Raw genomic sequence first — 16,554 nt, 5'->3', positions numbered from 1 at the left:
CGTGATACTGATGTTCTAAACAGAACTTATTTTAAAATGATGCACTATACAAATATATAAAGATATTGTTATTCCACAGTTACCCAGAATAAACAAGACCCTAATGTAGTAGAGAATAACTGGACTACTAAAATTACATTACTTTCCCCATCACAATAAACTTGGAGAAGGGGAGGGGAATAGATCAGTTTAACATGAGGCCAGCTTCCAGCCTATGCAATGAAGAGGTAGCAGAGGAAAGAGGGGCCTTTACTAGACATAGCATTTCCAGGGGCTGACCAGAGATGACTTTAGGGAACCCAAGCCAGACTGGATTGCCACCACATACAGTCACTTGACAGCTGTCCTCCTGGAAACAATCATCTTAGTAGTTTTCACTTGGACAGAATCTTACGCCTGAAAGGAATACTTTGAAATTACTTGAGACACCCCCCTCCCCCACTTTATTGACAATACCAGGCCCTAAAAGAGCCTAGCTTCATTTGTCCCCACTTGAGCTGGATATGGGAGAAACACAGGTTAAACAATGATAATTATGGTTAACACTTAATGAGAGCTTAATATGTGTCAAGCAATCTGCTAAATGTTCAATATAGATTATTTCATCTTAATCTTCACAACAGCCATTTGATTTTATGAGGTTGATTATATGTTTACTTCCATGTTATAGGTGAGGAAGTAGGCTCAGAGAGGTTAAGTAACTTGCCCAAAGTATTATATTTTAATAGCTAACCTATAGCATTATAGTGATGGGACCCAGGCAGGCTGACCCTAGGGCCTGTGCTCTTTATCACTAGACTACACGAGGTACCACTCTTTCTGGGAAGCCTTACCTGACAACTTCCCCTACCACCAATGATCAGAGGGCTCCCTAAGCCCCCACTGCCCCATCCCTCTATCTATCCCTATGCCCCCATGCCCTCTATCATAGCAGTGAGCATCACCAAATTATGAGTTCCACAAGGGCAGAAATTACTAAATCTTATGCTTCCTTGTATCCCCTGTGCCTAGTGTTGCATCTGGAACTCAATCAAAATGTTTTAGAATCAACTAGCAAGGACTATAGTATAATGATAGAAAGACACAGGCTTTGAAGTCAAATAGACTTAGATCTGAATCCAGGCTCTGCCACTTCTTATATCTGTGATCTTAAGTCAATTAACCACTCTGAGACTCAGCTTCCCCATCATCAAAATAGAGCTTAAAATATTTTACTACATAATGTTGGGAGAAAACTAAGCTAAGCACCTTATAATACAGTGCCTGGTACACAGAAGTAACTCAATTTTATTTACCATTCTTCTCCTTTTCCTTTGTCCTACAGATACTGGTAGAAAGACCATTAATCTGGGACTCCAGAGTCTAATTAGCAATAATCTTAAGCACTTCTCCTTTCTGAGCTTAACTCACAGGACTGTTGGTTCAAAACAAATTAAATAAAATGTGCTTGAGTGACTAAAAAGTACTATACAGATGGAAGGAATTTTTGTCAATCTGGCTTTTAAAATCAGCCCTGAACCACATTGCAAAGAAGTGTCTTGAAGCTCAAGGAAGACGACTGATCTCCCAGAGATCTAAAAGCTATAAAGAGAAAGAGTATTTGCACTGTCACCAGCAGAAGGAGCCAATCCCACCAAGGAGCTGAGGTAAGACACTGCCAAGTAGCTTTGCTCCAGGAGGCCCTAGCTAATTAAGGCCTTGCTCCCCTGCCCTGTCTGCCTGTGACCTCTGTTAAGGCTAGAGAACACCAAGTGCTCCACAGCAGCTCCTCTTAGCCAGAGTGACATAAGGTGTTGCTGGCCAAGGATCAGCCAAAGCTATTGCTAAGAGGTTCCTGCCCTTGGCCTTCTGTAGAACAGAGCCCAAAACAAGAAGCCCGTTGCAGCTTATCCTGAGGTTATCCTAGGAATCAGCCCTAAACACAGCTAACAGGATCGTGGGCCTGGGACATGTCAGATGTGATGCAACTGAAGCCTGACTAGCCAGGCCTTTTGGATAGAACAAGGGAGCCCCCTTAGGCTGTAGGGTTAAGAAAAAGGGACTGGTCCTCTCATGCTTAGCTGAAAGTGTCTAGTCTTAGATGCTTCCAAGGCCACTTTTCAGGTTCTTCAAGCTGCATAGGCCCCGGGGACTTAATCACTTCCTTTGCTCATTAAAGCAGAGCTACTCCATCCCTTGGGGCTCCCTTTCCCAAGACTGACTCTAGGGTAAGACAGTCCATCCCTCTCCCCCTTCAAAAGTTTAAACATATGGGCCCTTTTTGTTGTAAGAGCCTAACTGTTGGGTTGGGAAAGAATGTAAGCCAAAAACAACAAATAAGAGGAAGTAAGAAAGGGTTTAAAACGTCTTACAAGTTACAGTCACTGTCCCCACTTCACAGTTCCTGGTTCTTATCACAATTGGTGCTTTCAGAGAATTGCTACAATCCAATAGTTTTCAAAACTTATTTTTAAATAATGGAACCCTCTTTTTCAAATATAGTTCAAATTAAATCTAATTAGGAGCCTCAATATCTAATTAGGTCTCTAATAAAGTAATGGATCTAGGTAGTAAGTTATCTAAGGCTCCTAAAATCATTAGGCAAATAGTTGATGGGAAATATTTTAATGAATAGATCAAGTGGAGAACACCTGAGCCCACTCACTAATCGTTACAAAAAGAGAGAAAATCAGATATAGTTGGATATTTTTCCAAAAAAAAGGAGAAAGATTGAACTTGAATCTGATCAAGCCTCGGAATTCAACTATCAATTTACTAAAAATACAGGGGACATAGAAATGTTTTAAATAACACCATAGGGAGACAATAAGCAAAATCTAGAAATTGAGAAACTCTTCAGGACAAATGATCCAGTTTCTTCAACACAAAATTGCAAGGAAAACAAAAAAAACGGAGGAAGCTATGAATTAGAAGAGACTCGAGATTTAGATCAACTAACAGGTAGACCTTATTTTGGATACTGATATAAACAAACCAACTTTTCAAAAAAAATTCAGTCATTAAGGGAAATTTAAACACTACCTAGTTGGAGTCCACTTGCTCTAGGCTCCTTGGGTGTGGCTCTGGGTATAAATAAATAAAATAAATAAATAAATAAATAAACACTGTCTAGTTGATGATAATAAGGGTTTATTATTTTTTAGGCATGAAAATGATATTTTGGTTATATTTTCAAATACAGTTCTTTCAGAGATATATACTGAAGTATTTACAAATGAAATGATACATCTGGAATTTGCTTCAAAAATAATCCAAGGCGGGTGGGAGAGTAAAGATAAAACAAGATTGATGAGATTGGCCACAAGTGCACCATTGTAGATGGTGAGTAATGGATATAAGAAGGTTCATTATGCATATCATATAATGAACATATATTATGTAGTATAAGATTATGTAATATGTACATTATATAATATATAAGGTATAATACATATTATACTTCTCTAGTTTAAAATTTTCCATAAGAAAAAAGTTTTCTTAAAAACTTTTTTTATTTAGTTAAAAAACTAAGGCCTGGTGTGGTGGCTCACACCTATAATCATAGCACTTTGGGAGCCTGAGGCAGGAGGATTGCTTGAGGCCAGGAGTTAGAAAACAGCCTGAGCAACATAGCGAGACCCCCATCTCTATAAAAATTTAAAAATTAGCCAGGCCCAGTGGTGTGCACCTATAGTCCTAGCTACCTGGGAGGCTGAGGCAAGAAGATAAACTTGAGCCCAGGAGTTTGAGGTTGAAGTGAGCTATGATGATGCCACTGCACTTTAGCCCATGTAAAAGAGCAAGACCTTTTTTCAAAAGGAAAAACATGAGCTAAGTGTGAAGGTAGAGATGCTATGGTTGAGACATGTGAGAGGAGCCTAGAGCTTTCTATATGACTTATCTCTCCCACGGTGATTCCTTAAGCACCTCTGGGAAGCCCTAGGACACCTGAAAACAGTTTGAAAACCACTGCTGCATTAGAAAAAACACAGTTACTAAGAGAACCTGGCTTCACATCTTGGCTCTGCTGCCTTGATAGCATGATACCTTAAAGAAACCCTCCAAGCTTCATCTTACACTGTGCAAATAGGGCTACCTCCCACATTAGCAATGAAGATCAAATAAAGTAAGAGACTGAAAGTATTTTATATTCTAAAAAGTATATATGATCATTGTTAGGGCCACTTAGGAGACAATTTGCCTTTTATTCCTGACAGTAACGTTAGTCAACCCTCACCCTACCCGCACCCTTCACGCCGATCCCTTCCAATCTTCAGCAAATACACATAAATATTCTGTGAAGAAATGAGAGGCAGGAATTAAGATTCACTCAGTGGGCAATCCCCGTATGCCTGGCCAGCTCTAGTGTATGTGTGTGGTAGTTATGGGGTTAGGGAAGAAGGTTGGGAAAATACCACAGAGATTACTTGAAAATTTACCCTCACCCTAAGATCTAGGTCTCTAAACTAACAGTGCCAAGTGATTAAGAAAAAAAATTAAGAAGTAAAAGGCACTTGTGATGAAGGCCAACCATTAGGGAGAAAAAAATCATAGTGTCAGTGACAGTTTAACTGCCTTATTCCTAAGTCAGAAATAGTGGGACCTATCCTTTTTGTAAACAGATTATCCTTCACAGCCCTTCATGTTTTGAATGATTTTGTCTATAAGCAAAATGCATTTATTGAGAAATAATTCAACCTTTTCAGTTGTGTTTGTAATCACTACTTTTTCTTTTCAAAATGTTGATCCAGATTTTAACCAACCATATACAATTATCAAAGCTTCATATTAATATTGTTATGAGTTAATATTGCTAATGAGCAAGAAAGTGAAAGCAAACATGTAGATATTCAAGCACTGGGCCCTGCTACCAGTTGCTTATTTTGGCTCTGTATTTGTGTCCAAGGTCACTCACTCACCGGACAGGTTTATATCCCATAATGCCTTCAACTGCCAGTCAAAAAACCAATCAGCATGAGCAAACTGGTGTTCACACAAAACTGGCATAACTGAAACCAAAATCAAAGATACTTTTATTGTAGGTAAATGTACAATTTCCATTTGGCTTGTTAAAATATCAAAAGCAACTTAAATACATTTATTCATTCAAAAACAAATGTTTACTAAGCATCCTCATCCATCCATGCTAGCTAGGCACTGGGGACAAAACAAGTAAGATACAATATCCCTTTACTGCTTTTGTGGATGCCTAAGGTTCTAGAAACCACAGGCCAACAAAATTAGGAGAGTGATTGAGGGGTGATATTTTTATTCCCTATGAACACCAACAACTTGCCAAAAGGCAGCTGCTCCAAGAAGTACCTCTCAAAAGCACAGCCCTACCCTGGAGATACTAGCTGCCCCACTGCTAGACAATCACGAAAAAGTTTCTCAGATCAAGGTCTTTGTCTACAATTCAACAAACATTTGCTGAATTTCTATTTTGTCCTTGGACACTGTGCTAGACAAGGGATCAGCCTGTGGCCCTGAGGCCAAATCCAATACAACACCCTGTTTTTGTAAATAAAGTTTCAATGGAACACAACCACACATGTTCATTTAAATATTGTCCATGGCTGCTTTCCTGCTACAACTTGCCATTGTGAACCATCAAGCCTAAAATATTTACTATCTGGACCTTCACAGAAAATGCTTGCTAACCTCAATGCTAGATTCTGCAGATGTAGAAATGTATCTGTATATTGATCTGAATGGTAGTCATATAGGTATACACATTGGTAAAAATTCATCAAGCATTTGATTCATTTTATTGTATATATGCCATAACTCAGTATTTTTTTTAAAAAAAGAAATAAAGAGTAATCAGTCCCTGCCCTCTAGCAATTCCAAATCTTGCAGGAGGGCATAAAAGTAAACAATTACACTACAATGATGATAAGAATCATAACGAAGGGCTAAGCTAATAAGGTAATGGCACAGAAGAGAAAATGAACAATCTAGGTAGGCATGCAAGTCCAAATCTTCATAGAGAAGATAACTGAAGTATATCTTGAAAAAGTAATAGGTACATACCAGGAGAGCAGTGGTAGGAAAAGAGACATGGAGGTGAAAGGAGGATAGCATATGCAAAGACTCAGGAAAAAAATGACATAACTTTAGGAAATGACAAGTATTTCACAGAAACACTTAAGTAAGATGCTTGTGAAGCAATGTCTAAAGTTGAGACTGGAGCAATACAAAGAGGTCAGATCATGGAGGGACTCATATGAAGAACAACCATGTAATTTATGTTCTAAACAGGGTCACCTCTGAGAGTAAAAGAGGGCCAGAAAAATAGATGTAAACAAAAACTATTCCAGGCAAAGATGATCACCCTACTTGTATGCCACATTAAAGAACTTGGACTTTGGCTGGGCGCAGTGGCTAACGCCTGTAATCCTAGCACTCTGGGAGGCCGAGAGGCGGGCGCGGATTGTTTGAGCTCAGGAGTTTGAGACCAGCCTGAGCAAGAGCGAGACCCCGTCTCTACTAAAAATAGAAAGAAATCATATGGACAGCTAAAAATATACATAGAAAAATGAGCCGGGCATGGTGGCACATGCCTGTAGTCCTAGCTACTCGGGAGGCTGAGGCAGAAGGATTGCTTGAGCCCAGGAGTTTGAGGTTGCTGTGAGCTAGGCTGACGCCACAGCACTCTAGCCCCGGCAAGAGAGCGAGACTCTGTCTCAAAAAAAAAAAAAAAAAGAAATAACACTAATAATGGCTAATATTATTGAGCACTAATTCTGTGCCAGGCACTATTCTAAGGGCATTAAACATTAATAATAACTGATTCAAGAAAAGCTGAATAACTTGTCCAAGACCACAAAGCTATTAGAAAGTGGAGCCAGGACTTGGGATCTAGCGCTATGTACTTAACTTCATGCTATACTACCTTTTTTTATTGAATAAATAAAAATACTAATTGAATTAGTATCCCTGGTATCTAAACAGTGCCTGGCACTCAGCAGGCATTCCAAAAATAAATGATTCAGGTACTAAGGAAGAGATAGCCAGTAACCACATCTCTCTCCTTCCAAAGAAAACAGCCTGGCCCACCAAAATATAAATATATATCCAGACCATGGGGGAAGCAACATAGTGCAGTAGTTAAAAACATATGCTTTGGAATTAAAACATGAAATTCTAATTAGGTTTGAGTCCTACTTCCACCAAGTACTAGATATATGACTTTAGATTCTTCATCTATAAAATGAGAATAACAATATCTATGTCATTGGCTGTTGTGAGAATTAAATAAACCTGTAATTGACACATAAGTACTCGGTACACATTTGTTTTTCTATCATAATAATTAACATTATTAAGTATCTGATCAGGGGTGAACTTAGCTGTAGCTCAGAGTTCCTGTGACTTCCAGGTAGGTCCCATGGAATCCCAAGTCCTACCAAAGTTGATTATTTTACAAGTTTAGAGCTCAAGTTGATATTGTACATAAACACAATATTTCATGGAACTTTAGAATTCTGGCCCAATGCCTAAAGAGGTGAAAGTCCTAAGGGTGAGGTCCAATCCCACTGCTCAAACAACGCCTTCCCGAAGCAAAATCAGGAAACCACTACCTCTAGTTGACCTAGGGGATGATGAAAGAAACTGTACTAGAAAATACATTTAAATACAATATCCTCTTGAGCTTAAAACTTCAGCCAAATCCTCACTACCAGACTGGGAAGATTGATTCAGTCCAAGAGGCTGGTAGGGTATGTAGCTCTAACAAAGGTGACAGAAAAAGTTCTAAAGACTTCTGAAGTGCCATAAAATACCCTCAGCAATCTCTGTGACAAACTTAAAGCCTCTTGGATGTCCATCCCTACATTAGTACCAGAAAGAGATGATCACAGAAGGGATGATCCCATAGATCTGGGAAAACCAAATGGACCCGCAGAGATCACCACCTGGACTGGCCCCCTGCTCTCAGATTGCAAAATACTTATCATTAGCTTCATTTTATAGATAATGCAACTGAGGTCCAGAGAGAGTAAGTGACATGGTCCAGGTCAGACATCTAACAGGCAGCAAGAAAAAAAGAATATCTAATCTCTCAAAGAGTAGCAATTTTGATGAAAAGGTAATAATCATGACACTCAACACATATGGTCAGGTGGTAAGGGAGATTCCAATGAGGAGCTACAGCTATGGAAAGGAAGAATAGGAGTTGAAGCCTCAAAGTAAAAGTCCCTGCTCAATATACCCCTCACAAAGTAAAAGGACCCCCTCCTTGCTTTTACAGCTCCTTTAACACTTACTATCCTGTAACGCCTGTTCACCTCCCCAATCAATGATAGTTCTTCAAAGTTATGCACCTTCTATTCTCCTTATCTATATTATCAGTACCCAGCCTAGATAACTGCACCTCCTGTTGACTTTGAAAAGACAGAGACTAGCCCTACTCACCTCCACAATATTAAAAACAAGGTCATATACCCCATTAGGTGTCTGTTAGCCAAGAGGCTAGAATCTCAAAAAAGAGTCTAGATAGGCTGGGCACAGTGGCTCACACCTGTAATCCTAGCATTTTGGGAGTCTGAGGTGGGAGGATTACTTGAGATCAGGAGTTCAAGACCAACCTGAACAACATAGCAAGATCTCATCTCTACAAAAAAAAAAAAAAAAAATTTAATTAGCCAGGCATGGTAGCACACACCTGTAGTCCCAGCTACCTGGGATGCTGAGGCAGGAAGATCACTTGAGCCCAGGAGTTCAAAGCTGCAGTGAGCTATGATTGTACCACTGCTTCCAGCCTGGGTAAAGCAAGACCTTGTCTAAAAACAACAACAACAACAAAAAAAAAAACACTATATGGCAATGGGCAATGTTCCAGACTCTGCAGCATCTCTACTAAGGACCTGAGTTGTACTATTAAACTGAACACACTCTCATTTTCTAATACTGCTCATTGAGAAGGAAGGGAAGTGCTCCTTTGTTTTAGCACTTCTTGTATGGAAAAGCTGATCTCCTGGAAAATTCTGGGCACATATCCTGGCAAATAGGATCTAGCAAAAGCCTGAATCCCACAAAAGCATCTTAATCATTCCACCTTGCTGGGCTCCAGGGCTGAAAATAGCCCCAAATGAAAAACAAGCAATGTTGACTACTTAACCAGTTTCACAGTAAAGGCAGTCCTTAAACTGGCTGAAGAGAACAAAACCCTCACTCCTTAACTCAAGCAGGGTTGGAAGCCTCACCTGTTTCTGGCTTTGTAGCAACTGGCATAGCTCTAGCACATCTCAGGTTTCATCTTTCCAAAAGATCAATGGAACAAGTGCAGCACAATAAAGGGTCTTCTGCAGTCAGTCCAGCACTGCTTGGAAGAGTGGTGGGGAAAGAGATTTCTGGACACAGAACCTCTATTCCTCCATCAAATTTGAAAGTGAAATGAAAGTCTCCAAAGCAGCCCACACCCCAAAGAACCATTCTGTACCTCTGCTTCCTCTTCTGGCAATGACCTTAACAGGTTCCTCCATCCAGGTCCCATCTCAATGCTTATTTAAGGGCAAGCTTACCTAATCCAAAGTCAGAGTCCGTCAGTCTGTAGTCTCACATACCAAGTCCATCTCTATTACTTACCTTGACCCACGCCATTATAGAGTCCATTTTCTCCAGGTCTATGTCCCCCAATTTATTAAGCACTTCTAGATGCAGGGCCAAGGTTTCATAATGCCCATGTTTCCAGTCTTGCCCTGTGTAGGGCCAGGCTCAGAACAGATGCTTAACGGCCAGTTTGCTGGAGAACAAAAGTGAACAGGTACAGAAATAGGACAGGAAGTATAAAGACAAGAATGTATCCTGCCTTACTCTTCCTGAAGGTCTTCACCCAGTGCATGCTGCCCTCTGGCCCTGGACTCAGGCTGGGTTTCCCAAGCCTCTTCTTATTACCAAGCTCATAGTCATCTCTCCCTCCTCTGTGCACAATCCTATCTAAACTAGACCCTGGATCCTTATCATCCTAGATATTTGTTTCACCTCCTAGGTCTGTTTGGGAATTCCTTGGGTATATGGCCCAAGTCTCTCTTCTTATAGCACAAAACACAATACTAGCCACAAAGAAGTCCACCAAAGGTGTTCATAGAGTGAAAAAAATCATTTTCTCTCAAGCTTTTAATTGGTCATCAGTGAAAAGAATGTCTGTCACTGGCATCTCTCACCTGATTGTTCCCACAAGCTTAGGTTGTCTCTCTTTCTCCATCTCCTCAGCTGGTTCCCAGGGAATGCTCCATAAAGAATTCAGGCCAAATGGTTCAGCCCTATATTTGGCCTACAATAGCGGGATATTCCAGATGTCATCAGCACAGAGACAACAGTTCATTCCTCACATCCCACATCCCTCAAACTGTGAGGAATGACTCATCCATGCCAATCCTTAGCCACCAAAACTGGACAATGCTGCATCCTCCACCCACCCACTGGTGGCCCCATGTCTAAGATCATGTTCTGAAGGCTCACATCCAAAACTGGATGGGCCCGTAAGTCTCACCTTTGCGCGCTGAAATCCTGGAGGAAAACTTTCAATCAGAAAAGAAAATAAATTACAATTTTCTACAACTGTCTTAAAACCAATAATTCTCAGCAAACTCAAATTATCTTTGTTTTTATTGAGATATAATTCACAAACAATATAATTACTCCTTTTAGATTATGTAATTCAGCAGTTTTTAGTATAATCACAAGGTTGTACAACTATCACCACAATCTAATTCATCACCCCAAAAACAAATCCCATATCCATTAGCAGCAACTTCCCATTACCCCTTCCCCCCAGATCTTGGCAATAATTAATCTACTTTCTTTCTGTCTCTATAGATTTGCCTATTTTGGACACTTCATATAAATGGGATCATATAATATGTGGCCTTTTCACTTAGCATGTTTTCAAGGTTCATCCATGTATCAGTACTTCATTCCATTTTATAGCTAAATAATGTTCCACTATATGAATATATCACATTTTTTATTTATCAGTTGATGGACATTTGGGTTGTTTCCACTTCTTGAATATTATGAACAATGCTATTACAAACATTCATCTACAAGTTTTTGTTGTGAACATGTTTTTAACTCTCACAGGTATATAGCTAGAAGCAAAATAGCTAGGTCCTATGGTAACTCTATGTTTACGTTTTGAAGCCAAATTACTTTTAAAATTACTTTTAAGACCTTTCATGATCAGCGCTACTCTCCAACACAGCTGCAGAAGCCCAGTGGCTAGCGGCTACTATTAATATATTGGACATCACAGATATAGAACAGTCCCATCATCACAGAAGTTCTACTGGACAGCACTAGTCTAGAAGTATAAGGTTATTAGAATGATTATAGCTAACATTTAATGAATATTTACAATAAGCCAGTCACTCATCAAGACCTTTTAGGGATTATCTTTTTCAATCATGATAATCCTATATGAGCACTATTCCCATTTTATAGGTGGGAAAATTGAGGCTTTTAGAAGTTTAATAAATTCCCTAAGGTCACAGCTAGTAAGTAGAGCCAACATTTAAACCCAAAAAAATCTGACTCCAAAGTCTGCTTTCTTTCTTTTTTTTTGTTCACTTTATTCAAATTCATATATTTCTTTTCTCTGTGAAACTGAATAGAACTGAGGAGGAATCAAAGAAAGCCTCATATATTAAATTCTTAAATAGATATTTTGAATTCAAAGTAAGGGTCAATAGGAGAGGCACAGGTTATGGGCCTTGTCCCAGCAAACAAAGCCACCCAAGCAGTCCTGCAAATTAAGGAGGATGGCAGATCCCATTTCTTAAAAAAAAATTCTTGAGGGGAAAAATATAAAACACCTAAATTTCAAAAGCTAGACTACTTCCATACTCTTTGATCTCTACCCTAGAGTGTCCACGGATAGTTTCAAGGTATGTTTTCAATGATTCAACTTTTGCAAACATATGCAAATATGTTCTTCATTAGCAGTCCTCTTTTGGCAATTAATTGCAAGCAATATGCTTCGATTAGCGGTCCAATTTCCATTCGAATGCGGTTTCTTCTCTTCCTGGCAACAAAGCCATTTGCAGAGATCTGGAAATCATGAGCTTCCTAAGGGGGAGGAGGTGCTGTTTCGGTTCACCTGAAAATATCCTTTCAGATTGGCGGGTGTTTTATAGTCCCCATTCAAGACCCGGTGTGTGTTGTTGATGACGATGGGGTCTGGGTTACCATAGTTGGGTGGGTTTGCATAGGGGTCATAGCCGAGCCGAGCCAGCATGGGGGCGAGCTGGGCCATGTCCCGCACTACGTCCCCAGGGATGTGACCAGTCCATTTGGAGAGCGCTTCCAGGTTCACAGGCTTGATGACCTGGTCCGTGGACCGCTCAATCTTGGATAGGGAGACGCCACCTGGCTTGCCAATGAGGTCCTCGTGGTGCAGAACAGCGTCACTCCAGGCGATGCCAAGGAAGTCGAGAATGAGCTTGAGGGAGCGGTGTGGGTGCAGCACCAGCTGTTCGTAGTACACAGGCAGGCACTTGTCCTTGCCCACCTCCATGCACTGGGCGTACATCACCTCGATTGCCTTATTCCACTTGATGAGGCAGTCGCGATAGCTACTGAGGTCAAAGCCAGCGATGGTGACCTTGCGCGTGATCATGGAGTGCACCGAGGCCCGGCCGTCCCTCACCATCAGCAGGAACTTGGAGTTGGGGAATAGGCGCGACAGGTAAACCGAGGACTTGAGCATAAAGGGGTCCTTGTTACAGAGCACGCGCGCCGGCTCGCCGTGCTTGGCGATTACCTCCAGGATGAAGGCCTGCATGGCTGCATCCAGCACCTCCTCCGTCACGCCCACCTCGTCCAGCCGCAGCTTCTCATCTCCAGACTTGGACCAGGCCTGGCGTATGGCCAGTACGCGCGGAATGATGCGCGTCTCCTCGCCGCAGCGCACCTCAGGGTGGGCGTCCAGCATGGCGCGCATCAGCGTGGTGCCACTGCGGGGCACGCCGCCCACAAAGATGAGCGGCATGGCCTTGCCATAGCGGTACTCCGCGTGGTCCGCCCCCACGATCACCAGCTCCTCCTGCTCCGGCCGCACAACCGGCCGGGGACTGCGCAGGCCCGCCAGCACCGCCCGGCACTCCAGCACCTGGTGCCCCAAGTGCACCGCCAGCACCAGGGCCAAGGCACAGCCGGCGGCCAGCAGCGCTCTGCGCATGGACAGCCGCATGCCGGGTCGGGGGTGGGGCAGACCCGGCCTGGGGACCCGACTCCGCGACTTCAGCGACAGGCCAGCGGGCGGCCTGCCGGGCTCACATCTCCCCGGGACACTCTAATCTCAGGCCTGCGGCCCTTGTACCTGCTCACCAAAGCTGTCTGCCAGCAGAGCCTGTACCGGAGCGTAGCGAGCTGCCCGCACGCGCAGTGACTCCCGGCTCGCCAGCCGCCCCGGCAGGGGGAGGGGCCAAAGTCTGCTTTCTTAACCACTATGCTACACATAGATGATTCTAATAAAGGCAAAATGTGTTAATAACCATAAATTAGGTCCAGATAAATAGTTAAGGGACTTCAAAAGAGTAGAGTCACAACTGGATGTAAGAAAAAAAGAAAAGATTTCATTAAAGTAGCATGAAAAAAAACTAATCTCAATCTATTCATTCTGTATTCAGGGCCCACTCAAATACTCTCTCCTTCAGAATGTCTTCCTGCATGACTCCAGTGTACACTAATTTCACCTTTCTCTTTCTTTAACACATCCTTTTGTATTTAGCTGCTAACTAGTTAAGAAATTACCTGATTTGTGGGAACGACACCATGAGGTGGGGGGTGGGGGAGGGGATGGGGGTATGCCTACACAATGAGTGCATTGCGCACCGTTTGGGGAATGGTAACACTTGAAGGTGCTGACTGGGGAAGGGGGGGGAAGGGAGGAATATATACCTACATGATGGGTGCAACGCGCACTACCTGGGGAACAGACACGCCTGGAGCTCTGACTTGGGGGGAAAGGCGGTACATGGGCAACGTATGTAACCTGCAATTCTGTATCCCCCATAACAATAAGATGAAATAAAAAAATAAAAATAAAAATAAAGAAAAAAAAAAAGAAATTACCTGATTTGTAAATTCTCCAAAGACAAGAATAGAGACCACATTTTAGGCCGGGCATGGTGGCTCAGGCCTGTAATCCTAGCACTCTGAGAGGCTGAGGCGGGCAGATTGTTTGAGCACAGGAGTTCGAGAGCAGCCTGAGCAAGAGCGACACCCCGTCTCTACTAAAAAAAATAGAAAGAAATTATATGGACAGCTAAAAATATATATAGAAAAATTAGCCGGGCATGGTGGTGCATGCCTGTAGTCCCAGCTACTTGGGAGGCTGAGGCAGAAGGATTGCTTGAGCCCAGAAGTCTGAGGTTGCTGTGAGCTAGGCTGATGCCATGGCACTCTACCCCAGGCAACAGAGCAAGACTCTCTCTCAAAAAAACAACAAAAAAAAAAAAAGTAAAGAAAAGAAAAGTTTCCCCCAAAATTATGTTTTTAAAAAAGATTAAAATCTTGTATCCAGAATGTATTAAAAAACTCCTACAACTCAACAACAAAAAAAACAATAAAAAAATGGACAAAGAACTTGAATAGACATTTCTCCAAAGATACACAAATGGCCAAGAAGCACATGAAACGATGATCAACATTAGTCATCAGGGAAATGCGTATCAAAACCACAATGACACCAGCCACAGTGGCACACGCCTATAATCCCAGCTACTCGGGAAGCTAAGATGGAAGGATCGCTTGAGCCCAGGAGTTTGACACAGGTCTAGGCAACATAATGAGACCCCATCTTAAACAAACACAAAACAAACCAAAAAACCCAAAAAACCACAATGAGGCATCATTTCACACCCATGAGGCTGACTATAATCAAAAAAATGGAAAATAAATGTTGGTGAAAATGTGGATAAAGCAGAACCCTGGCACATGCTGGTGAGAGTATAAAATGGTTCAGCCACTCTGAAAAACAGTTTGACAGTTCCTCAAAAACTAAAAATAGAATTACCATATAACCCAAAAATTCCACTCACAGGTATAAAGGAGTGGAATACCCACAAGAATTGAAAACAGGGAGTCAAAAGGTACATGAACACACACATTCTTAGCAGCATTATTCATAACAGCCAAAATGTGGAAACAGCCCAAATGTCCACCAATGGATAAACAAACAATGGTATATATTTACATTGAAATATTACCCAGCTATAAAAAGGAATGAAGTACTGATACACACTACGACATGGATGAACCACCAAAACAGTATGCTAAATGAGAAAAACCAAACACAGAAGGTCACATATTGTATGATTCCATTTATATGAAATACCCAGAATAGGTAAATCCATACAGATAGAATGCGGAATGCCGGGGGAAAGGGAGTGGGGAATGAGGGGCAACTGTTTAACGGGCATGAGTTTCCTCTGGGGTGATGTAAATGGTTTTGAACTAGATAGAGGTGGTGGTTGCACAACACTATGAAAGTACTAAATGTCACTGAATTGTGTACTTTAAAATGGTTAATTTTATGTTATATGACTTTTACCTCAATTTAAAAAAAAAAAAAGGCCTGTGACGTCATACTCTAAAAGGCAAAACTCAAAAGTCACTAACTTTTCTCATCCAGCTGCCCCTTTCAGCCCCTCCAGAAAGCCTGCTCTCCCATCCCACAGCCATCCAAACCTGCCATTTTATCAATGAGTTATGTCCCTTGGTCAGTCATTTCCTGTGTGTCAGGCAGTCTGAAGTCCTCAGTGAGAAAGCAAGCTCCCTTTTAAATAGGATCCATGTAGTCCCTTCATCTCACCCTGTTTCCCTTACAGCACAGACCAGCTCATGGGTGGAGAGTAGGGGAAAGGGGTTGACTGACCTTTCTTGAAGCAGCAGTTTGGAATGGTGCTAGCAGAGAGCTAGAGGCCAGGTGGCCAGGGAGGCCAAAGATACAACTATTGCACAATGGTCTGAGTCTGATTTAATTTTCTTTGGGGGAGTGATGGGGGCTTAGGAAGAATAAAGAAGTATTTAACAAACACCGTTGGAGTAATATCTAGTTTCAGAAATACCTAAAATCTCTCAATAATAACTGGGATCTTGACTTTCCAGAAGCAACAATTCTAATGCCAAAGTTCTTCAGAAAAACAGCAGGGATTTTATTCCCAAAGTTTGACACTGAAACCATCCCCCAGCTGTCCACAAGCTGTTTTCATTGCCCTCAGGAGGCACTGGAAACCTGGAGACTAGAGACTTTGGGTACAGCTTTCAAGCTTAGCCCCTATCAGCTAATAGGCTCCAAGGTAGTCATCATAGATGCTTGGAAGTCAAGACACAAGAAGTAACCCATAAAGGTCAGTGGGCTTCTTATGCCCTTCAGGCACCCTATTAATATACAAGTAATATTCGCAATAAAAAATCATGAACAAATACTTCTTTTTTTAAGGCCATTATGTGGCCCTTAAATACATTCTCACAATGGCCCTAAGGCTTGGAGAGATTAATGATTTACCTACGGTCATGAGGCCAATAAACCATAGCAAAACCAGATTTCAAAATCTGGTCTGACTGCTT

At 41.7% G+C, this 16,554-nt stretch overlaps 2 protein-coding genes across 10 annotated transcripts in view; both read right to left on the bottom strand.

Moving 5' to 3' along the window:
- The window catches only part of STIM1 (stromal interaction molecule 1), a 174,735-nt gene that overhangs the window by 135,658 nt on the left and 22,523 nt on the right, over positions 1 to 16,554 (bottom strand). The window lies entirely within an intron of this gene.
- Positions 10,648 to 13,402, bottom strand: LOC138384040 (protein-tyrosine sulfotransferase 2). The gene has a single exon (XM_069469306.1). The coding sequence runs from the start codon at positions 13,169 to 13,171 to the stop codon at positions 12,038 to 12,040; it is 1,134 nt and encodes a 377-aa protein (XP_069325407.1). The 5' UTR covers positions 13,172 to 13,402; the 3' UTR covers positions 10,648 to 12,037.

The sequence above is a fragment of the Eulemur rufifrons genome, chromosome 6, assembly GCF_041146395.1.
Source record: "Eulemur rufifrons isolate Redbay chromosome 6, OSU_ERuf_1, whole genome shotgun sequence".
NCBI lineage: Eukaryota > Metazoa > Chordata > Mammalia > Primates > Lemuridae > Eulemur > Eulemur rufifrons.
This window is presented reverse-complemented; position numbering and strand designations above follow the sequence as displayed.